A 26,796-nucleotide genomic window follows, 5' to 3' on the forward strand; every position below is an offset into this window, starting at 1 on the left:
AATGACAGCCACAAACACCTGAATTTAAAAGTTTTTAAAAGCCTCATTATCACATAACTCCAGCTGTCTTTATTCTTTATTAGGTCTAAGCACAAGATAGAGCGCCAAACAAACAAAAAAAAAAAAAAAAAAAAAAAAAAAAGGAAAACAGTAAGGAATTACAGGCAATTGAGTAAGAGTTGATAAAAGTTTTATTCATAATGTCAATTTCACAGATGTGGTTTCCCTGTTACAAAGGCTCAAGTATTGCTCTGCCTTGGAAAAATTACTTATGTCTCTAATGCTTAGTATTCAACAGCCTCTAGTGGTTTCTGTTCAAATAGCAACATGTTGAATCATATTTTAAATTGTTTTTAGGATCCATACCATAAGTAATCTGAAACATCAGAATTCTTACTTATTAAACAGTGATTAACAACACAGTTTATGAATTACAGTAATAATACATAGTGAAGGAGGAGGATTGAGTTTTGCTTCTTTTTCCATTAATGTTTAAGTAAATTGGTAAAAAGCTATTACAAAGGTTTGCAAACAATCACATACATATGCACAGAGTGCTGCTATGCAATAAAAACCAACGTGTTAAAAGAAATGTATCTACAAAACCCCAGTGGCTGCTGGATACATTGACCAAAACTACACTAAGAAAAAACTTAAATGATTCTTTCAAGCTACAAACTCTAGGTAAGCATCAAACGCTCTGGAAAACAAAACTCCTGCAAATTTGCCACAAAAGAATGTGCACAGGAATAAACATGTGTTGCTCATTTTATCAAGGGTGCTAAACTAAAGGTTTATAAAATAACTCTGAATTTTCAAGTTGTCACCAAGTACAAAATCACTGGTTTGTCGCTTTTTCATCTCTCATGTTCTGGTCTAAGAGGTGCTTGACAGTATATTATACTCTAGATTCCTAGAAATACATTATATTCCAGATTCCTCAAAGTTTATGCATATGTTCAGCACAAGACTTCCCAGTGAGTCTCCCGCATTCCTTGCAGTTGAGACTGTGAGCTTCCACCACTCTAATGTATTCACACATGCAACTATCTTACACTCAGAAGTCTGATACCACAAAACAACCTTTTTTTAGGGCATTTCTTGTAAGTGTCTATTAAAATTACATAGGGAAGTGATAAGAATATCAGGGTCCTTTTTACGCCTTGAAAACAAAAAGAAATTACAGAATAACCTGGAATTGAAGCAAGAATGATGGTGTATTCTGATGACTGAAAGTAGCAGCATAGCCATTGGGCAAAATTAACTGCTACATGGCATCAAAGAAATAAGTGATAGCTTGAATTCATAATAATTTACCTACTGTTGTAAGGAAAAATTTTATTCCCTAACATGACTTAAAAACAAACAAACAACCAAACAAACAAAAAACCCACATGGTTTTACAGATCTTTAGAACACTAACTAATTCATTATTCCAAATTTCCTACACTGCATGCAGTAAGCATAAAATATGTTTAACGGAACCAAAAATGCTGCAGTGATGTTTGGCAGTTACTTACCTACATTACCCATTCATTATGCTTCCAGTTGCAAGGAATGGGGAATGGACTAATATAAACAAATTATTTAAAAGCCTAAGAAGTAGATACATAGAGAGAAGCAAGATCAAAAAAAAAAAAAAAGTCCTAAGGAAAGTCACCCAAATCTCCTTTGAAATCTTCCAGCTTAGGTGTCCTTGTATAACCTTCCTTTTGAAATGGGAAAACAGTACAGTAACAAGCTTGAGATACTAAGTAACTCAGTTGCTATCCTCTAGCAACTTTTCAGCATCACTCTCAGTTTTTCCTCCTGTTTTAGCAACAAATATGGTTGTAAGTAATGCATTGCTATTCATAGGCTATTTTGTATAGCTAAATCTTTACATCCGTCTTAAAAGTAGAAAAGTCAGATCCAAACATTTAAGAGTTTCCGTTAGACTTTCTACTGAATTTTACATCAAAGTGCCAAAATGACTGAAGATGAAATTCCATTCTCTGCTGTGACAATAAAGGGCAGCAGCAGAAGGAAAGAATAAAGGCTGTATCTCATAAACATCCATTTCCATGACTAAAATTCTCTCCTGAATAATACCATTGAATACCAAGAAAAATCAATGAATAACTACCATTGTTTGAAATAAGCCCAATTTCTCTGTATTAGCTAAACAATGAAAATAATCAATACATTTTGTAACAAACAAAAGAAAAAATTGCAATTAGGAAAGGAAGAAGTAGTTACCTGTGGCCTCGAATATCAGACTGATCACAAACTCCTCCTAAAGCAATTCTGTGGAATTCTCGACCCAAAGTCTTTGCAATTGATCTTCCAACACTAGTTTTACCAACTCCTGGGGGCCCCACGAAACAAAGAATGGGTCCCTTGAGGTTGTTTTTAAGCTGCCGGACAGCTAAGTACTCCAAAACTCTCTTCTTCAACTTCTCCATAGCATAATGATCATTATCCAAAAGAATTCGAGCTGCACGAATTTCAAGGCGATCTATCAATCATTGACAACAGAAAAGATATCAGCACATTTACCTTTAAAAATGGAAACAATTAATTCTATGATACAATAGAAACAAATACATTCTCAAACACGTTCATCAATGCAATCCCCCAACACACACACATTTCAGACAATGTTTTCCTAAAACAAAGGCATTATTATTCTCCATTAATAAGGAAATTAAACATAAGCTAGACAGATCATAGTACTGATAATGAAATTTAAAAAAACCCACCTATTCACTGTGTCAGAGACTGAAATCTGGCTCAAATGGACTTAGTACCTACTCTAGAACAGCGATTCAATGATATGCAAATTTTTCAGCATTTGCTTTCTCACAGAAATAAGTCTGATCCTATAAGGTCTTCTCAAAAGACAAATTCATCCCTATGTCTTCATCATCTACTTACGATAACAGTCTATAACTGTCTCACAAACAGAGCAAGATCCTATCAGCTTGAAGGGCAGGCTTTACTTGCTATGCAACACAAAGTGATTTGGCACTGTAAAAAATACCCATGTGATACTAGGACTGGAAAAATTAGTTTGTTGCAATTGCCATTATTTGAGATAAATGGTCAGGCCTCACCAGTGGACATTAACTAATGCTTTACACAGAGCAGGATTTTCTGGCACAAAGCAGCTGTCTTCTCCTTTGGTCTACAACATAAAGAGAGTAGGCAGGAAGCAGTGAAGTCTATCATCTCTGCACATACCCGTCCTTCAACTTCTATGCATTCCAGATGCAGAGCCCTCATACTCGTAAGTGTGCATATTACACATACAGACAATTGTCATTAAATTCTCATCATCAACTGTGTAAATTTTTGTAATGAACCACTGAACAAAAAATTCACTAATGATCATAATTTTCTATCAGATTTTCTATTTTCATATTCACGTATATTTTTATTCACTGTAGCTATGGAGTCCAAAGCATCACTCATATGAATGTGAAAAAAAAATTTGCAAGTTTGCTTAAAGTAAAAACTTCAAACTACATGTTTGAAAAAGCACGTATCATGATTTTACAAGATTAAAGAACAACTTTCACCAAAAAAAAATTCTGCTAGGACATAAGTGTCAACAAATACTTTACTCATTTGGGGATTCTTTGAATAATACTGTAGAGATCTGCAAAGACCTGTAGGCAGATCTTTTTACAATTTAATGATTTAAGAAAATATTTACAAGAAGATTTGTAAACAGCCAAGGCTCTAGTTCAAAACGGCCAAAATTCATCACCACGCATACTAAGAAGGCAAAAGATACACAGACTGGTGGTCCGGTATGTTAAATTTCTTTTTAAAATCAGATTGTTTTAAATGCCATTCAAAAGCCTCATTCTTCAGTAGCTGCTAGAAGGAATTAAAATCCTTTTCTCCAGCAGTACACCTTCCAGAAAGTAATTTTGCCCACTTAACCTATTTATGTTAGTCAGTAGGAAAAGTCATGTTTGGTTTTCTAGTCTTTCCTCGCTTTCCATTTGTGCATGCTGTTCCCATATTAACAGTATCTCTCTCTACTGACAACTTCTGAAAACTATGGTACAAAGCTGACATGATACTCAGTTTTTCTATTGTACCTGAAGTTGTAATTATTAAAATTAACTTAGCGTTGTGCTTTTTCATCCTTTTGTTCCTTATCAAACTTGATTAACTTAAGACATACCAGAACCTCCTTCAGGAAGGTTAATGCTACAGAAATGTACAAAAGCTTTTTTGTCTGACATATAAAAAGTAATTAGCTGCTCTTTTCTTCATTATTTTAGATATGTGCCAGCACATATTGTAAGTAATAACACTTTCATTTTTCTGTGTAGATATTCCTAATACTGTTTAAATTCACATTCTTAGATGTACAACTGAGCTACAGAGGCTATTCAGTATACAGATCTTACTTTAAGCCAGGTAGATCGTAAGAATTCAGTAACATATTAGACATTTTTACGATCAAACAATGAGACAAACATTTGCAAGACAGAACTAAGTGCATAGTGTTTACGTGATGGCTACTTGTCCTAAAGTGTCTGTGCAAGAGACAATCAACAATAATAGAAGGGTTTACCTTTTGTACTCTTATTCCATGGCAATTCCACCATCAGTTCCAAGTAATTTCTTGTCAAAGCATATTCTGGCATTGACTGAGGCATCTTCTTTAACCTGGAAATACATGCACAGACTTCATAAGGCTAATCAGGAATTAACTGCGAAGTAAGACTCTCCTACGCCACAAGATAGATATTTAGCAAACCTGAGGTCATCAACATACCCTCTTACTTTCTGACAACCATAATATTAAAAAAGCAAGTAAATATTCCATCAATTAGACATCTTTGCATAATAATAGGTTATTTATAGGATATAAACAGAAATGAAAAAAAGAGTCAGTTGCCTATGCATACCACTATACATGCATCCTCACTGAAGAAGAGGTTGTTAACCATCATATCACCATGGATAGCACAGTTATCCCCTCATCAGAAAAAAAACACAGGAAAAAAGACTCAATGACTGTGTAAGTTTAATCATTAATTATTAACAACTGTGGTGTTATTTAGCTTGCCCCCTTTTTTTTTTAAGATCTTAACTTCATAACAGAGGCTTAGAGCTTACAGTTTAATGCTATATTAATGTATAAACCGTATCTAGAAGACTTCATATTTCTTTTGTCATCACCTCTGATGTTCCAAAAAGATGAAATGATGAAATTTATAAGCAAAAACCAGCACTCTACTAAATTTTTAAAAATCATTTCTCCAAAACACAACCAACACAAACATAACATCAAGTAAGAAAAGGTTAATGCAAGATTTGTTTTAAAAAATAATGAGAAGAAACCACCATTTGAAAGTCTCCTACCTCTTTATTTCCTTAAGACAAACTTTAAGAGCTTGTTCTGACATACTGGATGTTCTAATCTTTCTTTCCAGCATAACAACATCATCATGATCATCTTCTTCCTCCTCATCTTCTGTAGTGTTTGGAATGTGATTGATTCTTCTATTAGGACGAATAGCTACAACCTACGAAATGGAAAACAGAGCCAGAGAATAGTATCAGGTTTTGTTTTTTAAATAAGGGATGTACTTTGGCTTTGAATGGAAACCATGACAAAAACATGCAAGGTGCTGGGAGAGCCTCCTTCATAGAAAAATTCAGAAAATTTTAATTCAATAAATAACTTCACAATGTATTATTGGTACTACTTAAAAGGTTATAGGTCTTATTTTACTGTATATATTTCCTAAGTGCATTTCTCATCTAGCCTTAACTAGCAGACAACAGAAGACAAGAACAAAACAGAAAAGAGTTATTTGTGATTTTTTGGGCATTGCAGCCCATCATATTAAGCAAAATAAGCCTAATCTTTACAAAAGAGATAAGTCTTCTCTCTTACTTTTTTTCATTTCTCAATTACTTCCTGTCTACCAAACTGCATAAGCATAGTTAGATGCAACAAAAGTCTAAGCTGCCCTAGTTTAGCAAGCTACATTTTACAACACACATTCTTTATCTGTATTTCAAAAGCTATCATTCATCTGCAATGCCTTTAGTAAAAGGTACACCTTTCACTGCACAGGCCAAAACTCAGTGTGTGCATACCATGCAAGTAAATTGGGCATCAAATGACTCTTTAAAGGAACCTGAGCATTTATTCAATGTCAGAAAGCACTCAGATTAAATAAATAAATAAATAAATAAATAAAATAAATAAAGCCTAGGCAGTTTTAAAAGAATATTTTCTTTTTTAGGTATCTAAACAGCCAAGGTTGCCAGCTGGGTGTTCCCTGCAGCTCTAGACTGACCATGAAACATTACAGCTATCAGTTAAAACTTTGCACAGATTAAAATCATGTACATTCATTAGCCTGCTTAAAAGTGCATCTTTATACTTATCTCGGATGTTTTAAGTATCCCACATGTAAAGGTCCATACCCTTTTATCATCATCCTGTTTGGGCTTTCTTGTTTTCTGAAGCAGCTTCAGGCCTTCAATCTGTCTAACAAGCAATGGTATAGTCATCTTGAACCGTTCTTCCAGCCTAACAGCATCTAAAATCTAAGAGCAAGGAGTTATAACTAGCCAACAAATTCACGCTGATGCACCATCAATTTAGGGGGAGGGGAACACAGAGGGTACTGTTACTCTCTTTTGACCAGACTTATAGAATAGATGGTTCAAGAAAAAAAGGAGCAAGAAAAGCAATGAGAATACAGCACATGAAATCTAGCCTCAAGGGTCTGGATGCCAAAACTACAAAGCACTCCAAAACAGAAAAAAAGTCTTTTATCCTGCCTGTTTTTAAAGTGCCTTATTATTTCAGTCGCATTTTCTGTGGCAAACATCTATCAGCATTCTATTTTTCAATTACTGAGCCTCAGGAAAGAGCTAGCCCTCTAAGAAAGTTACAGCATGATCTCCTTGGTTAACCCAGAAAAAAAACACCTTGTGCCTTACGTCTTTTTTGTTTTGGTTTGGGTTTTTTTATTTTGTTTGTCTTTTTAAACTTTTATATGCTATTCCATTTTCAGATTTAATGATGTTGAGATATAGAAATGGGTAGAATTTGGCTTTTCTGTATTTCCACAGCTTCCACTGACTGCTCTTTTCTTTACCACTTCTAATAAAAGACATGGTAAATGTAATGACTAACATACTTTCCTCCAGCAGGATATTCAGCTACAGTGCATACCTTCACTTAAAATTTCTATTTGTTGTGCTTTGAAATAACCTAACTTACACTTCAATTCAAGGCTGAATGCAGCACTGGTAGTGACAAAAGAAAAGGAACAACAAAACTTCCGAACACAGCAAGCAAATATAGAAATCAGACTAGTAAGCATCAAGCCATAAGCATAATTTTTGCATAAAGTTATTTTGACATACGATGCAAATTTAACCAGTGTCTCAGTATTTAAAAAAACCCACACTTCAAGATGTTTTTAAAAAGATAAAAACCCCCTGATTCTGAAGCTGTTAGTATTAAGATATGTACAGTGATCTTTCAACTGTGATAAGTAAGTAAGATTTCAACACAATTTGAAGAAAGATTTATTATCTTTACCATAAGAGGGAATTCCACGTTGCATTTATTAATAAAATGAACTAGATTCATTTACCTATTAGGTGAGTTCTCACATATAGATATATAAACACTTCGAACAACAGCATAAAAACTTTTTACAAGCATTCATGCTCAGTTGTAACACAAATACCTTCTGCCACAACATTATCACCGTATAGCCTCAAGCGTAAGCTATTTCAAAATTATCTAAAAGTGATTAGCCATAAAAAAATATAGCAAACACTTAACTCCCCTTAAAAAAGTTTAAGAACATAATACCTGAAGCTTCTCTTGGTTGGATGTACGGATGATAGAAGTCAGTATATCTGGCAAAGCTTCTCTAGGCAGATTGTCCAAAAGACGCCTCAGCTTTGCAACTGCAGGAACGGACATATCCAGCATCTCAACCAACTGTAAGGAACACACAATGAACGATATTCATGGTTACGATGCTTCTTTTTGAATTATTGAAGTGAGTATCTGACCTAAAAAGGATTGTATCTTTCAGTATGAAATGTGTCTAGGTACTTTGCCAAAAAGCTACTGAAATAAATTTAAAAAAGAAGTTCACAGAAGAGACACTAACTCAGCATAGGGCAATCAAGACTTTGGGCCTTCTGCTTGTTCAAGAAGTTAAAAAATATCATTGCTGTTTGCAGCACTTTTTTCAATACCTACATCTCTTATTCCCCCCACACACCCTAATTAAAAACTTTCCCAGTTACCTTAACACTATAATGACTCTTCTTCTATACATCCTTTAAATGCAAATTCATTATACCTGGGGACATCTGTTTATAATCAAGGCTCTAAAGGGGTTTTTTCCCTTTAATACTTTAAAAGAAAAAAAAAACCCACAAAAAGTCAATCCATTGTATATATCATGAATTCTGGAAAAAAAAATTCAAAAATATTCCTTTTACTGGAATGCATTTATAGCATTGCTATATGTGAGATAATACCAACTTATCATAACACTAACATACACAGTTAGACTTGTCCTGCAATGAGCTGTATAGACACCCTGGAACTCCACACAGAAACCTTAAGCTGTAACAAAAATAAATATTTTGTAGCAGAAGTACTGAAACTCTACTAGTCACTGAAAAATATAAGTACTATAGAGAGAGAAGGGCAGACAGGAAACAAACCAAACCCCCCAATATACATATAAATACATCAATATATGGTACATAGATTAAAACAATTTACCTGCACTGCATACTTATAGAATTGTTCTGACAACTCTCCAAGTTCCTCCTCAGATTTATGCTGATTAGTAAACTGCTCAAGTCGATCTAACTGTTCAACTTCAGCAACAGGATACGGCTTCTCTTTCAGCAGCTGCAGGATCTGGAATCGGCAGAGGCCCGTAACCAGCAACGTATAATGTGGCTTGGGCCAGTTGCTACCAACCACCTGAACTGCCAAGGCAGCAGTGCCAATCCTAAAAACAGATCAAATCTTTGTATTATTTGTCACCTTCCACAGAACATTTTGTGTGCCCCTTATCAAGAAGCAATTGCGCTATAGGTTGAAAGAACCTCCTGGGTCATAGTTCCTTATCATGAAAGACAACAGAATTATACAATTTCCTTTGTAACACAGATTACAAAACCAAACCTAAAACTTGAAAATGAATGATCTAACTGAAAAACTAACTAGGATAATACAATCGGTTGCTCGATTTAGAAATACACGTAATTTTTTCATAAATAATTTAATGGATCTTGTTGCAAACATGAATGCTGACATTTCTGCTCAAACTCCACGCATTGGAAAATTGAGTGTTTGTAATTTACAGTTCTTCAGTAAAATTGTCGGCCTCACTGAACAAACTTTTTAGATCACGTGTATCTGTTTAAGCAGATTTAAAAGAGAAGTTATTTTCTTGCAAAACCTTACTAAGTCCACTGATGCAATAAAGCTTAGAGAGTAAGGGTTAAAGCATGTTAGTTTTACTCGTGCTTTATCCCACAGATACCCAATTCGTTTTCATTTTATGTGAACTAGGTCACTATCCATGCTCTACTCCTTAGGTGAAAAATGTTATCGTGAGCAACTGCGACAGCCTTAATTCTCCCGGCCTGCGTTCTCTGATCATATTTCCCTCTTCCACCTTGCTCTCCTTTCCCAAACTTTTCTTCCAGACGTCGGTCAGTCAGTCCCCGCCATCACGCGCCCCCCAACGGACGCTCGTCCGGGGCAGCGAGAAAACTTCTCCAAAGGGAGAGACGTTTCCCACACGGCGGCGGGGCAGAAAAGACTCGTCCCCGCGGCCAGGCCCACCCCGCCGAGCCCCACGCCCCCGCGGAGGTGCCGACATGGCGAGCTCGCCTCGGGGCAGCACCGTCCCGGCCGGGGAGGCAGGGTCAGGTTCAGCGCGCTGCGGTTCGGCGGCAGCTCGGACAAGCGCGCCAGGGCGCGGCCGCGAGGGAGAGCCGGGCCGGGCCGGGCGGCACCTGTGCAGGGAGGGCAGGTCGTCGCAGTCGGAGGTGGGGTCGCTGGTGTTGGGGATGACGCCGATGATGGTGCTCCTCAGCGAGGTGCCCTTCAGGAGCCGGCTGCGCACCAGCTGCATGTTGCGCGGCGAGTCCACGCTCGTCCGCATGGTCGAGCCGGGCAGGAGGACGCCCTCATGGGTGAGCAGCAGCGGGAGGCGGCTGGGGATCTGGATGGCGCTGCCCGCCGCCATGGCCGACCGCTCCGCTCCCCCGCCCAGCCGCCCACACACCGGCGCGACCGGGCAGCGCCGGCGCGCGGCTCCGCCCCGCTACGGGCGCCCGGAAGGGACAGACCGCGCCGCACCCCGCCTCCGCACCTGCCTCCTGCCGGGCCGCGGGGCGGGGGCGGGGACGGGAGAGGCAGGGAGACGGGACGGGACGGGCCGGGATGGGCCAGGCCAGGCCAGGCCAGGCCACCAAGGGCGCGCTGCCCCGGCCTGTCCTTCGCCGAGGGTGACACACTTCCACCCCCGGCCTTGCGGGAGGGGAGAGGGGGGGCTTCGTCTGCCTGGCCTCACATGCTCACGAACCTTGCACAGCAAAGTAACCTGTAGCTTACTTTTAATCTTTCCCTCGTTTGGTTTTTGGTTTGGGGGTTTTTTGTTTTTTTTTTTTTTCTCTTTTAAAAGGCAAAAGGGTGACGGCCCGAGGAGCGCGCTGGGCCCCGTTGCCCTGCGCGCCGCTACGGCTGCTCGGCCAGCAGAGGTCAGGCTGGCACCGGCCGGGCCTGCGGGCCTCGGTGCGGCTGTGGGAGAAGAGTGCTGCGCAGCCTCACACGGGAGAGGGAGCGCGTAACGAACTCGTCATGTGTTCGATGGGACGGTTATAAGCGAAATCCCTTTTTTGTTTGTTTTGACAAAAATCTGCTCTCCTACATGTGTGCTCGTGGCCAAAGGGTTCCGGACCCTGTCTCTTCAAGCGCAGGGTAGTGCCGGTGCTCTTCACAGTGCTGCGGGCGGCCCTAAACCGAGGGAGGAAATGCAGGATACAACATCGTTCTGCGGGGCGGGGGCCCGCGGTCGGGGCCTTCCCGAGGGCTGCGGAGCAGTGAAGAGCAAAGCGCCGGCTGGCGCTCCCCGTTCCCCAGCCCAAGGCGGGCAGGCTGCCTGCGGAGACAAACTCCCGCAAGCGCTGCGGGAGCTTTACTGCGATAGAGTTGCTTTCAGCAGGCCTGGAGGCATCAGCCAAGGTCACAGCTCGCTACCATCAGTAACAGTCCTTTGCCCTGTCCTGCAAAAGCCTGCCCGGGTGAAAGGGCTCTGAGCGCTCAGGCCCTATGGAAAGTTCAGATGAACAAGCAGGTTTTAGAAACTTTCCTTTTTTTTTTTCCCCCCACTGGTGAAAAGAGGTGCAATATCAACATTGCATAACGTAACAAACTACATTAGCCAACCCCTTGTTAATCACTGACTTGCAGGATACAGTTTGAACAAAGGTAATCCTGTCCAGAGGGGAAATCTCAGCAGCAACAAACTGACAATTTGAAATGCACAAGTATAGCTACAGTAAAAAAACTTGCTTAAATCATGCAGTTTATTAATATCTTAATCTGTTGGCCTACTGGAAAATGTCAAGGTAACAGGATATATGGAAATACTAACAATATATTTAAATGCAAGAAGTTATTACAGCTGAGAAAATGATCTTCTAAAGCAGCCACCTCGGGTACCACCTTAGAAAAAAGCTGGAATTTAATATACTATTCAACATGACATTTAGAAAGCATTAATACAAAAGGGCACATAACACAGGAATATGGAAAGTGTTTTGTGAACTTCCTGATGATAAATATAATTACTCTGTAAATATATGTTCAACACACAAATGTTTAAACGTCTCTAACTATATTAGTTTGGAATGTGAACACAAACCAAACCTAAAGGTTAAACATTTGCTCATCACATTTATTGGTGAATTTTCTCAGACTGAGTCTTTTCATTAAAAAGAACCTACCAATCTCATCATGTTTATTCTCCTGGCTACCATTTTTTCCCTTCCTCAGAGATGACTAGTTCCTGTGGTCATTAAAAATAGTTTCTTAATTCATTCTGGAGCTGTATCAAAAAATCTCAATGAGTGCTTTTAAAAATCCTTTCAATTTCTACTGAACAACTCTTAATACCCAGGGCTTTATTCTACTGCATGTACTAAGTGTGCAATACAATAGGGCAACATCCTGATTGGGATGTCTAGATAGTACTTGGTCCCCCAAATTGTTTTTTGCTTAAATACAACCAGATCACATTTGAGCAACAGCCTTTTGGAACTTTTTTCTGGACTAGCTGAACATTTCTTGATACATGGAGAAACAGTCTAGCATTGAGAGAATTCTGTGCCTCCAACTCGGAGGATTTGAGATCAGAAGGGACAATTGCCACATGGTCTGACCTCCTCTGATTCTCACAGCAACTTCTGCACCAAGTCCACAGTATCTGAGTTACACTGTATGCCCTAAAGGCATTCAGCCTTGATTTAAAGACTGACTGTAAAAGAGAACCTACCACCTCTACACCTATGTTTTTCAATAGTTGATTATGTTGTTAAAATTTGCACCTTGCTTGTAATCTCAGTTTCCAGAGACTGACTTCTGTCGTGTCTAACAGATTAAAGAGTTGCCTACTATGAGAAAAATCTTTCGTCTGTGAACACAACCATGATCAAGTCACCGCTTAACTTTGAGATTCTCTATTAGCCATATTTCTCATTTTTAATAAAATCTCATCCTCCTTAAAATGTGGGTAGCCTATAATTAGTATTCCAGTACTGGTCTTGCAAATGTCATATAAAGGGGGTAATATTCTCTTTGTGTTTCCATTTAGTATTCCCTTCTTATGAAATCAAGCCTGAAGTTTGTAGTCCTGGGTATAGCACCGCTTCGCACAGCTTAAGTACTAATACTTTGGTATGGATGCAGCACAAACCTGACTGATGGAGATGGGTATCAATGTGGTATGGTACAAGACAGTGAATACTATCCCAGATGGTATAGTGCACCTGTGATTCCCACCTAATGAATCTGTACCCTGCAGAGCCTCCTGCTTCCACTCTCTGAAGCTGGACTGACACAACCACTGGACCTCACAGAATTTTCATTGACTAAAACAGATGGGCACTGCTTTAGATCCTAGTTCGGCAGGTACAAAACCACTTCCTTCACATTAAGCATGTAAGTAGTCCCATTCACTCCATATCCTTCAAAGACCAAAAGGATGGCAATGCTCTTCCTGAGCTCGTTGACAAGATCATACTAATCATTTTGCAATAATGATCTTCTGCAAGATATATTCTTCAAAAAATAAAGCAATTCACAGATGCATTTATTTTATACCTGTAAAACTCACATAATTTTTTCCTCTCTTCCCCACGTCTGCTCTATTTCTTCCATTTACATGAACGTGAGAGAATTCAGTATCTCCAAAAAACAAGACCAACGCACCTCACAATGAAGACTTGAGATTAATATGTGTTGCTGAAGAACTGTACCCCAAGCACACGGTGTATCAGAACAATCATGAAAAGAACTCAGGATTCTTAATCCAGAATTCTCTACTTTGAATACATCTAATAATTTCCCTTGCATCATAGATGCGCCTCATTTTATATAGTGTTCCCAATTGTAGGCCTTAGGAATTCACACTGTAGTGATTTTCGTACTGAAGAACAAGATGATAGATAAATAGAAACTTTAGCTTCTCGCAATTCTTGCTGTTAACTTTCACAAACACTAGACTGATTTTCATATAAATGAAGACATTTTAGTTCATATTAATGCTGCAGCTGGGAATTGCATAAAATGATTGTCTAAATTAACCTAACTCGACCTAACCTTTAAACTAATGACACAAAGAAATTACTGCAGTGCAACTGTATATAAAAGTATTTGCCTCAAAATTTATGGCCAATGGAAAAAATATTTTAATAGAGTAAATTAACTACTTGAAACTTACATGACATTTTAAGTTTTACAGCGTATAATCATGATTTGTACTATAAATGAAAATATATTTAAATTGAAATATCGAATATTTTGAAATAAATATACTCTACAGAAAATCCAAAATGAAGATTCAAAATTGAAACAGTGATATCAAAATTCAGCTTCTTTTCTCCAGGATCATCATTCTTTGAGTTTTAATAGGCAGGTATAGATGCCTATGCCCGCCTACCAGGTACTCCTGGATTCCTCTCTCTATCCATATCTAGGTTGTTTGACACCAGCCAGCCAAGCAATAAATGGCACAAGAGAGAGCAGCTCGGCTGGAGTGCCAAGCAGGCTAATTCAGTAGCTGGATGGTGTCAAATGCAACTGATAAGGGCTGAGTTGTCCCTACTTTTTCCCAGCAGGAGATCAATAGGATCTCTCTCTGCTGTCTGGCCACTGCTTCTGCCCATATTCATATCAGTGTAATGCCTTTGAAATCTTCACCACTGTTAAATGTTGTAGAAGAGCTTCAAAATTTATTAGGACATGATGGTTGGGAAGATTTGACAGATAACATAATATATGCTAACTAGTTTTCCTTTAAAAAAACTGATAGTTTCTTTCTTCTTATTAATCTACTTTATACTTCTGGAAATTTGCATTGTAAAGTACTAAAAACTTTCAATTGAAACAGATAATTTGTACATCTACCTATTTTCATTTGAAGTACATTCCTATTATTTTGCACCCACTGTTACTGTTTGGAAATAATATTATAATGACTTTAAAGTGGAAGTAATTTAATAGAAAGACAGAAAATACAATTATAGCAAGTATTATTCTTACAGATGCACAGGAATTTTAAACCATTTTGCATTTTGATTGGTTTAACTAAGACTGTGCATCTTTGATGTGCTACAGGTTTTAGAGTTGCTAGATCCTTAACTAGCTCTCATTAATCCCAATGTGATAGATTTATTTTTTACCCACAAGACATCAATTATTACTACTAATTTTTTTTAGTCTTTCTATTCCAGATCATAGTTTTATGACCTTGAGGTTCCCCTAAGAGAAATGCTTTGACTCTGGCTACATAAAAAATAAAGGCTTTATTTACATGGAATTAGCCTTTCCCAGAAGCTCATGATGTGAGGGCAGGCTGAAGTGATCCTGTCTTTTTTAAAGTCAGTAAAAGAAGTTCAAGTAATTTTTGCAACTGCCAGTCTACATACCCTGAAGATACATTTCTTTTTGGGGGGTTGTGGTAGAAGTTTCAAACCTGTAAAAAGTTCTGCAGAGGTTAATCCCAGCACCTGTTTGAACTTGTTCACAAAACTGAGTTGTAAAATGGTACAGCTTCATAGTGCCTACAGAGTGGGATATTTTGAATATTAAAAACACTGTTCTAAACCAAGAACATTCTGTTAAGTTTCCACTGAATATAAACTCCTGGCCTATTACTGTTTCATCTGCCTCTCTAAACTCAATTCTCTTCTCCTAAGTAAGATGTACGTACATTTGTCTTCTGTCCCCTCACTAGCACTCCCTAGAGTTCTCAAGCCCTCACTCCACCTTCTGCAGCTATTTCATCAGGCAAGATGCTCAACTTGTCATCAGACTTCCCCTTTCTCATACTGGTTCTATTTTATACTTACAGATTGTTTGATGCAATGGTGTTCTTTAGGAACTATTTCTCTCCAGTCTCAACTGCTATGTCTGTAAATGAAAGAGAAAAAGAAGTTTGCCCATTTTCTTTTCTCATTTTCTCTCTACTGTGTGAAAATTTAAGAAGAACCTCTCAAACACATCAACTGGTTCCAAAACCAGCAAAGCACTTATGCTTAAAGATGCTATGAAAAGATGCTTTGAATTGATTCAAGCTGTATTTCTATACATCAGTTAATCTCAGACATCCAATAAAGAATATGCAAGACTGGTGTAGTATAAAGGACTTGCTGTCAGGGTTTTGCAATGCATGCGATGGTAGAATGTACATTTTGCAGTCTTCCCAGGTGGGAGATTATATGGAGGCATGGTCAATCCCCTGTGCACATAAATTGTCTGTTCATTAGATTATTTTCCTCAAGAATGTTTCCTCTTCCCCAAGCGCTGAATGAACTCTGCCACTTCCCACCATCTTGGCATGCATCACAAATGCCTCAAAAATCTTCAAAATACCATAACTAGGAAGAAATTTTACATAAAGCTATTCAAAGGATGTCACAATATAACTGAACTACATTTTAACGTTCATTTGTTTTAATGTCTAATTTTTCTACTCTCTGTAAGGTTGCAGTGGAAATTCTAAGATCTGTTTTTTAATGTAGGCTTTGTATTACATATCCCCAGTCATTCTTTCTTCGCACAAAAGAATCTCTGTTTTTTAACATCCAGCTTGAAAAAGCTACCAGTTGGGTATGTAAGCTCAGCACATGGAACACATGCCAAGAATTGCTGGCAACACATTACTGACTAAGAGTGCGAGACCTTTCAGAAATTTCTAAAGCTGTGTGTAGGATTCTTTCATGGCAATTGTAAAATGCATTTTAGGAGTAAGTGCTAACAGACCTCACAAGAAGAACTGAACTTAAAGACTTCATCTTTTATTCACAAGTGGGAGAGCGTTCAAAAAAAAAAAAAAAAGCGGAGGGGAAGGTACACAGAAAAAGAAATTCAAATTTACTGTTCAAATTTGAAACTTGAGCTAGAATAGCATGGGGCAGAGAGAGTTCTTGCCTAGGCAGACAGGATTTTCACACCAGATGCATACCACAAAAATAATAAGGATTCAGAGGAACTTCTGAAGGACAGGAAATATCCATAGGAAATTAAAGAAATGCCATCAGTAGAGCTGTGCTGATTAATGCTCAGATGATACAGCTGTAAGGAATTGAAAGAGAACCTCACTCAGACTTAGTTTTGCTGCACACAATGTCATACTACCTGGAATATGACTTTTTTTCTCTCTTTAATCTGCATACTGCCAAATCAGCCTTTTTATGGGAACTGCTAGTAAGAGATAAAAATATGTTTCCTTAGTATACTGTAACTGAATGAGAGAGCTGAATGGGCCAGGTTTGAGGCTCAAATATCTTTGGTATAGTTTTGTAAGCTTTCCCCTTTTTTTTAACCTCATGAAGGGGGAAAAAATGGGCTTGTAACTAAGAGGAGTAAATTTTCTCCTGAAACCAAGAATGTAGCCACGAAAGAAGAGAAACGTGGAAAATAATGGAGTTACTGCCACAGCTTATTGACGTAAATACTCTCCCGAGTCAAACTCAATCATATTTGTACTCCATGTTTTAATGAACCAACAGTTTGAAGGAGCTGCAGAATCACATTTTTATGTTCCTCTTACCAGAAGGAGCATTTTCTTTTCCATAGTTCAAATGAAATTTGCTGACTGCAACCTAAAAATGGTATGCTAATGTTCTGGCTTAATTCTGGGGTTTGACCTTAAAGAAAGTCCACACAGTCTGTGGGACAGAGTCCTCAGGCCTGTTTTCAAAATTAGTACGTAGACAAAACTGCAGTTAAATTTTGGGATGAATGTGAGTTTTGCCTAGGCTTCTTAGCAACTACTTAATACTCTACTATGGAAGAAGACCTGAGCGTCTCCCTGGCTCCCAGAACAGCAGCTAAAATACACACTCGGGTTAGGTTTGCTACCCTCTCTTATAAGATACAAGGAATCAATCTCATGCTATTGATATAAGATGCTACTAACAAAGTCGTCTTTCTGTATTTTTGCATGTGTTGTCTCTGGAGGAGTTCAGCATAGATTGAGGAACTGCACCTTCCCAAATTGATGTGTCCTACCACAAGAGAGGGTGTTTGGCTGTGTCATGTACATAATTCACTTTTTCAGCATAAAAATCAAGTTCTCTCTGGCCTTTGCTTCCAGTAATTGGGATAGGGCTTCTTTAACAGGATAGAAGGGAACACTGTTGCAAATTCCTTGCAAGTTGAAAGTGGCAGTTGACTAGGCTGCTGGAGAGCAAGAGGACAGTATAATCCACAGCAGAAAGAATGGAAAGTGGCAAGCAATAAGGGAAATGATCATCAGGAGAAATAAGCAGAGACACAGAGTAAATACTAAGTCAAGGATGAGAAGACAATATTAAAGGAGAAAGAGCAGGAGAAACAGAAGTGCTTGTGTTGCACCTCTTACAGACTGCCAAATTCCGCTGCTGTTTTCTGAGCACCTGCTTATTGCACTCTCTCAGATTGGGGGTATTCAGCAATTCTGAAGCCTGAATATTATATTTTTACATGTCTATAATGAGAATGGAAATGTTCTTTTTTAACTGATTTAACATTAATCTAAAAACATTTTAATTGATTTTTAATACAAAAAAAGAGATGTGCAATTTCTAATTTTGATGATGCCAAAAAGTGAGTAAAAAGACTGTGATTAAAGCTAGATGCTAGAAGAAAAAGATACCAGTAATACTCCATTTCTTTAGTCTCATTTAATGATAAATCTAAAGCAGGCCCCATTGGTTGTGGGGTAGGCTCCTAGAGATCCTGTAAACCTTAGAATCATGTTCCTTTTAAAGAACATGAGAAAAAATGAGATTAGAGCTCTCCTAATTGTAACATTATTATTATCTAATAGTTATAATCACAAAGCACCATTCTAACAATGTGGGATTATCTATGCGCTATGGGACATTTCATTTTTCATAGGAAGCAGGGAAGTAATGCACAACCTCTATGCTACTGGTGGACAACTTGGTTTGGCTCTTCATGGCAGCAGCACAGAGTAAGGCAGTCTTGACTTTACGTGTTCTGCTAGCTTGTCCTTGCTTTACTAATGCTTCCAAGTTCACAGTCTAATCACATTTTCAAATTCAAGTCACATAACAAAACCATTTTTGATTGCTATTATTTGTACGTAGTCCATTTTATTAACTTAATTAATTCAGTGCAGTATCACAGGGGTTGCATCAATACTAAAGCAATGTTAACTTGGTGTTTACATGAAATTCACTGTGATAAACTGCTAATATAGTATTTCCTTGATTTGCAACCTTATTTCAGTATAAAATCTCCTTCACGTTTAGTTACTATTACTCCTTAGGCCTCTCTTGCAGTATTTTTACTCAAATATTACTCCACTCACATTTATTGCCTAGATTTTCTTTTACCCTAATCATTTGGTTGCAGATGGACTGCTGAACACCTACAATTTCCAAGGAAGAAGTTTAACAGTCCTTATTTAAGATTTGTTCAGCCCGTCCTTGTATTTTGCCTTGATCATTTACTTCGCTTTTCTCTTCGGCTCACATTGTATTTTTGCTCTTTCTCCCTCTGTATTTGCTTCTCTTCATTTTGCAATGTAACGTATGTTCTATCATACCTGTTCAGACAAGAACTCTGAATAGACTGCCTGGTCTGGATTTAGTCACTCTTCTCTGTTTTCAACAGTTTGATAGCCTGTTAACTGCACACTGTAGGTCAATCAACTCAAGAATGTTTCCCTACCTGATCCTTTTCAAATCTGTAGGATAATGAATCTCTACATGAAGCATGACCTACTCTGCTTTCAGTTATTCAACCAAATTTAACCTACATTATTCAATTTTCCAGAGGCAAAAAACCTTCAAATATAAAGCTGAACAGAAGCAGTTACCTATCTCTGAATTAGCAAAATAATCCTTTTCACACTGGTCATTCTTTGTTATTGTATCTGCACACTGCCATTTGGCAGAATCTGTGCTACATAAACATGCAGCTCTTCATTACTATTTTTGATCACGATACAAACTGAATGGAATCATTAGCCAAAATGTTATCCATAATTTCATGTTTAAAAAAATTTTTAAGCTGCCAAATATTACAAATATTGTTGCAGCTGCATTGATTGAAAACCACTAAGTAATCATAACTGTGTACTCCCTGAGGATGTTTCAGGAAATTATATAGTAGAACCAATTTCCTCTGTAATATGGTTGTCTAAATTCAGGTCAGGTAGCCACTGACCTCGTTGTCTGAAATTCTGAAATCTCCATAGCAGAAACACATCACGTGCACATGGCAACAACACTGCGACTTCACTCTGATTTCTCTAACGTACATAAGTTAAAACCACCTTGTTTTTCATAGAAATGATTGTATTAGCTAAGCACAACAGCATCTACATTTTTACATTTTTATCCAGTTGGCCCTCTGGTAGAATATTATGATAGAGAATATACAAAACATGGCAAATATAGGTACATTTATTTTAACCTGTTGTCTCTTTATAAAACTTCTGTGTGTACAAACTTTTTTTCAGTATCTATTATAAAAATTAAAATGCTTATCAGTGTTCAAAAATTCCTGGGAGTCTTGCAAAAAACTGCTGTAAATAAGGACATGTAGAAAAGAAAGAGACTACCATTAGACATTATAAAGTACACATTAAATAGCTGAGAATTTTCTGTGATTTACAAGTATGAGATTAACCAATATTAACCAATATGGTTAATATTAACCAATATTAACCATAACTGTGATATACATCGATTTCTTAAACTGGACATGCATTGCACTATTCAAGATTAAACATTAAGGGTATGGTACGCTTACCAGAACTGTGCTGAGTAAAGAGTCTTCCATTTAGTCAGCAGATTCTCTGATAACATACAAGACAGCAAGTCATGCTACCAAAATTAATTCTATCTATAATTCAATCACCCATTTTGGGATTAATTCTTCAGGCTAGGAAGAAAAAACACTATCCTGAACCAGTGCCAAAACGGACTACAAATTAATAGAAGCAAAAGCAAGCTTGATTTCCCACACACCTCTGCATAAATCTTGAAATTTTACTCCACTTAATTCTCCTCACATTCCTTTACTTTTATGCCTTCTTTTACCAGAGAGGCAAACAATCTCTATTGATGTATATAGTCATCTCTGGAAAACATTAATGTTGATATAGTAACAACATGTAATGTAGGTTCCTTTTCACATAAGCTATTTTCTCCTAAATTATGGAAATGTAGAACAGGAGAAGAAAGAAGCTGGTTTTTTCAATGTTTATTTATATGCTATTTAGGAAGGGAGGACCGTATTTTCCTGTCAATTGCATTAGAGAAAGCCCATTAGGTTTGATTCTAGCATGCAAGTATTAATGACAGCAATGTGTTTGTCCTTATGCATTAATTAAATCTAGGGGATATTAAATTGCTGTGCACTTGCACATTGTGGAGTGACCCGTGAGCATAGCTCTAAGAGGTAGCCCAGTGGGGAGAAGAGCCTCCCTGAGCGCTTTGCTTGGTCTGCAGCTGTATGCAAACTGGTTGGCTACTGATAGCCAAGAGTCTGTGGCTAAACAAAATGTATAAGAATGGACTTCTGCTTATCGTTCTTTTAATTTAGACACTAATTAAGATCTCTTTTTACTACCTAACTGTTGTTTTTTCACAAAATGTGTACAATTTATATTTGAATTTTTAAAAATTAGATTCCACACAGAAACAGATGGAAAGCCTGACTGCTTTAGTCCAAATGCAGGGAGTATTCTCCTTTAGCCTCATCTGTTTCAACATAAATATTTGTAAGTAATACCTACACTAGGTTAATAAAGGTTGAGCCTATACAATGTCGTTTAATATAGTTTTAGTATCAATCAGAATGTCCAACAGTAGGTGGCGCATGTATTCGCATTTGCAGTATGAGTATTTCACCATCTTTCTTTCTGATTTAATTCCATAGTAGTTTTAAAACCATTTACAGTACAACTGTTGAAAAGCAAATATCTTGACATAATTTAAAGGGATAATTATTTTTAATTCTTAATTGCTACATTAAAAAAGGAGGGAAGAAAAAGCAAGCTTTTCAGGAAATACTAGGCTATAGGAATTTAACTGACAAAACATGGTGACAGCAGATAAATTACAAAAGCACCATTTAAAAATTAACAGAAACTTACATGTTCTGATTCTTTTTAGCCTCATTTTTTGTTAGATCAGCTATTTCAAATAGGTAGCTGTGCTAAGCTGATTAATATTATCTCAGCCTCCACAATTTCAAGTAGAATAGACTTTTCATATGGGAACAAAAATGTGGCCAGAAAGAAAAGCTAATAAAACCAGGTCCTATGAACACTAATACAGAAAAAAAGCAGACTTTCCCTATTTCTTTTCAGATATGCTTTATTCAGGATATTGAGGACTCAGGATAGGATATTCAGATATCTTCTGATATTTGAAAGTCTCGGACCTCGTTCACCAAAAAAGAGCTCACATTTATTTATTGCATATTCAGTATTCAGCCTGTTGTATCAAGCGCTTTGTTCAAATTTGCCTGTGACATCTAGTCTGTTCCATAAAAAATGAATGGTTTCAGACACGCTGGATTTCTAGCTTTCAGGTACACTTTATCACTTTAAACTTGGAAGAAAAAGATAAGAGGCAGAATTTTGTATCAGACACTATGCTTCTAATGCTTCCAGGAGCTATGCCAGTTCTTTATACTTTTCTTCCAAATGCTGTTGTAGTGAAAATAATCTAAGACAGGTTTCTTGAATATTTGAAAATCAGTTAAATATGTGAAAATTATAAACAGTTCAAACCAAATTAAGCAGCATAAACAGAGGAAAAAGTAAACAGTATAGGCATTAATGACCTGGCTTTTTTCATGCTGTCATCATTTACATGTTCTAGTAAATTAATGTCAATTTTTCACTAAAAATACCAACTCCTGTGACATATGTGGTATGAAACATATAATCACAGAATAGTTGAGGTTGGAATGGATGCCTGGAGACCATCTAGTCCAAACCTCCAGCTCAAAGCAGGGTCAGCTAGAGCAGGTTGCAATGTCCATTTGGGTTTTGAATACCTCCAAGGATGGAGACTCTGCAACCTCTCTGTGCAACCTGTTCCAGTGTTTGGTCAATCTCACAGTAATTTTTTTTTCCTTTTTTCCTTCTGCTTAAACAGAATCTCTGTTATTTCGGTTTTGCCCACTGTCTCTCCTCCTTTCACATGATATCACCATGAAGAGCCTGGCTCCATCTTTCCATCCTCCCATAAAGTATTTATACATATTGCTAACACTCTCCTCAAGCCTTTTCTTCTCCAGGCTGAACAATGTCAGCACCTTTCCCCATATATCAGATGCTCCAAACCCTTAATAACCTTTGTGTCCATTTGCTATACTCAATCCAGTATGTCCATGTCTGTCTTGTACTGGTGAGCCCAGAACTAGGACACAGAACTCCAGATGTGCTCTCACCAGTGCTGAGTAGAGGGGAAGGATCACCTCCCTCAATCTGATAGCAGCTCTCTTCCTTTTGGAGCCCAGTCTTCCTAATGCAACCTTACTATAGTATAGAATCAAGGTGAGGAATATTAAAATCTTTGGAGTATTGAATGCTCTCCCTTCCCCCAATTAGCAGCTATTTTTTCTTACTGAAATGATGAACGAGAGATCCCCACAGAAAAAACAGATTGACAGTTACGACAGGGTGGGAGGCTGGAACCTGGAAACAACTTGGAAACAGGAATTTCTTCTGCCCCAGTTGCTTTACAGCTCAAATTCCCCCAGTAATCAACCTTTCACAGAAAAGATACAGAAAATACTGTTACAGAAAACATGCAGCAAATGCAAGGAATCTAGCTGTAGCATATCACTATCTTTCTTTCTTTTTTTTTTTTTTAACTGGTGAAGTTGTATTTTAAATTCATGTTAATACATGCTACAAGTTTAGCTTTAGTGATGATTTAGTAAGATAACAGAACTGTCAAGATACTGGTGATTTAATTGAACATACAAGACCAGGCAATATGCTTTCAGGATTTTTTCAGTAGAAAACAGAGAAAGACCAGTAGTCCTTTTTACAACACTGAATACAGGTTAGAGTAAAAGTTGTAAGCTTAGATATACTAAAAACATAATATCCACTAGTCAAATAAAATGACAAACGTCCAGCACAAATTGGCTTTTCCATTGTGAGAATTCCAAGAGTAGAAAGCATAATCAGGAAAAAGTGTAGAGATGTAATACTTCTTTTTTTTTCTCCCTTCACGATGATGATTAGGTTTAAAGTATAGCATTCCTTCACCATGTTCTAAACTACTCACAGATCAAGTTACAAGGCCAGCAGCCTTTGAATTGGGGAGCAAGTGTCAGCTTTGATCAGCATATTTCTCAGGTCTTGTGCTATAATGATCTTCCCCAAACTGGAAATTTACTGCTAAAATTTTATCAGTGGTTTCAATATAGCTCAACAAATCTACTTTAAGGAGAAAGAATGATGTGACTAGAACATGAATATAGCAGTCTGAAATACATAATTGGCTGCTGGACCATTATCATAACAATTATAAATGGCACAACATTAACTAGGAGATAATTTCTGGATATCTGCTCTCCGAGTCACCAACACTAGATCTCTTTCAATACATATTTAATATTTTCATTTTAATTATGATTTACTGTTTGATTTAATATTTAATTAACATAATTAATATTTATGAAGATTGGAAAGAGCTGTATTGTGCCTCGATCAAATATGCAGGTGATCTAAAACTCTGTAGAGGAAAAAGATATGGCACTTGATACAACAGAATTATAGTGACAGAGAAACACTAGGAACCAAGGAGGAAACAGTAGGATTTCTGTAGTGTTTGTAAATATATGTGTGTGTACATGTTCTAGATACATATTATAAAAATATGAACTATCTGTATGTATATATATACACACATATGTACACACCCACTTACCTATATGCATATGCACTTTACCTGCTAAAATACAGCTTTGGTACAAGCTGACTGTCCTGGTTTCAGCTGAGATAGAGTTAATTTTCTTTATAGTGACTGGTATGGGGCTACGTTTTGGATTTGTGCTGAAGACAGTGTTGATAACACAGAGATGTTTTAGTTGTTGCTGTACTAGTCAAGGACTTTTCAGCTTCCCGTGCTCTGCCAGGTGCCCAAGAAGCTGGGAGGGGACACAGCCAGGATAGTTGATCCAAACTGCCCAAAGGGCTATTCCAGACCACATGACGTCATGCTCAGTATATAAAGCTGGGGAAGAAGAAGGAAGGGGGGACATTTGGAGTGATGGCGTTTGTCTTCCCAAGTACCCGTTACGCGTGCTGGAGCCCTGCTTTCCTGGAGATGGCTGAACACCTGCCTGCCCATGGGAAGTAGTGAAGGAATTCCTTGCTTTGCTTTGCTTGCGTGTGCGGCTTTTGCTTTACCTATTAAACTGTTTTTATCTCAACCCTCGAGTTTTCTTACTTTTGCTCTTCTGATTCTCTCCCCCATCCCACCGGGGGGGAGTGAGCGAGCGGCTGCGTGGTGCTTAGTTGCCGGCTGGGGCTAAACCACAACACTGACTCTAGTTACAGTTGGAAGACTCTTGAGCAGATAAATCATATGAAGAAATCTGCATAAATAATAAATGAGATAATGTAACCCAAATAAAAAGTCTAGGGGCTTAATTCTAAACCACTTCTGGGAAAAAATCCCACTGATTCCAATTAAAGTCTACATAATTCAAACGCTGAAGGTGATGGTTTTGGGCATGATGTGGGTGTGGCAACACACAGAAAGACAACAGAGACAAGAAATAAGAACATTCTAACTGAGCAGTAAGACAAAAAAAGGGTGTAGCATTTTTTTATGTCTAGTAAATATCAAATAACAAAGTATAAAGGTTAACAAAACACAGAAGAAACAAAAGGCAGACTTTTCAGAAGTTTTCTTCATTTTTATCACACCAATGAGATATTGGACTAAGGTCAACAACATCACCGGAAATGTTAACAATGCAAACAGACTAAATTCTCTCAGATTAAAAGTTCTTAAATTTGAGCTCCTCTATCCTCAGTTGGACACCATAAGTTTTCAAGTTTTCAAGAAAAACTGTGATGGTAATGAGAAGTATATTATAGCTGAGTTAAAAAAAAAAGTAATGGTACTGAAGATCACAATGCAAAGGGAAAGCACACTGTTTATACTCCTTTACATGTTTTTCTAATTTTTATCACTGTGATACTGTAATAATGGCATATTCTAAGTAGGGAGAAAACAAAAGTGATGATGGAGAGACTTCTGTAGCCAAGGCAGAAGCCTGATGCATCCCTAGAGCAGAAGCAGACTAAGATATAATTAATATTTGTTTGTCTTAAACCTAGACCTAAGAACACTAAAACAGCCTAACCACTGAGAATACATAAGGATTTTGTAACATTTTAACAATATGAATAACAAAACGAAGCAAAAAGCATTTTTGTAACACAGCTAAGCATGTATATATTTATATGTATGTATATATGTACCGCAAAGGGGCATACAGAATTTTGTGGTACAGCTGCACAAATGGGGTGGAGAAAAACATCTGCAAGCAGTAAAATCTGCACGAAAGACAAAGCATGTAGCGCAGGCAGGAAAGATGTCCAGGGAAACCAAAATTATCCTGCAGAAAAAGCAGAAAGTGTCTCATAAAACCAGAGTAATCCTGCAGAATTAGCAAGAAACATGCCTGGCAAAAGCCAGAATTCCAGGATCCCAAAATAAAAAGAACTATGAGAGCATGGTGTGAGAAGCATAAAACACTAAGGACAGAGGAAAGACTGGGGGGGAAAAAAGCCTCCTTCAGTTCCAGCTTTCCTTGTTGAAGAGCTCTCAACTCTGATCACCTTGACTTCTGTGACTAAGACCATCAAGGACCATAGCCATCGGTGCTAACCATACAGTATCAGGTCCATGGGGTTTTTTTACACTCAGCTAGTTTACAAGATTGTTAAGGAGTAATACTTTGAACATGTGTTGATAATGATTGATAGTGAT

The 26,796-nt window shown here is 37.7% G+C and overlaps 1 protein-coding gene across 2 annotated transcripts in view; it reads right to left on the reverse strand.

Moving 5' to 3' along the window:
• LONP2 (lon peptidase 2, peroxisomal) overlaps positions 1-10,394 on the reverse strand; it is a 49,406-nt gene extending 39,012 nt beyond the window's left edge. The window contains exons 1-7 of one of the 2 annotated variants that reach the window (XM_075510665.1): positions 10,036-10,392; positions 8,786-9,020; positions 7,853-7,984; positions 6,445-6,567; positions 5,368-5,531; positions 4,574-4,668; positions 2,239-2,497 (exon numbers count right to left, since the gene is read on the reverse strand). In XM_075510665.1, the coding sequence (XP_075366780.1) occupies positions 2,239-2,497; positions 4,574-4,668; positions 5,368-5,531; positions 6,445-6,567; positions 7,853-7,984; positions 8,786-9,020; positions 10,036-10,268 (1,241 nt within the window). In that variant the 5' untranslated portion in view covers positions 10,269-10,392. Of the gene's footprint in view, positions 1-2,238; positions 2,498-4,573; positions 4,669-5,367; positions 5,532-6,444; positions 6,568-7,852; positions 7,985-8,785; positions 9,021-10,035 lie in introns of both variants that reach the window. The other variant, XM_075510666.1, reaches the window with a different exon arrangement.
• Positions 10,395-26,796: the final 16,402 nt, after the last annotated feature.

The sequence above is a fragment of the Mycteria americana genome, chromosome 8 (assembly GCF_035582795.1).
Source record: "Mycteria americana isolate JAX WOST 10 ecotype Jacksonville Zoo and Gardens chromosome 8, USCA_MyAme_1.0, whole genome shotgun sequence".
Taxonomy (NCBI): Eukaryota; Metazoa; Chordata; class Aves; order Ciconiiformes; family Ciconiidae; genus Mycteria; species Mycteria americana.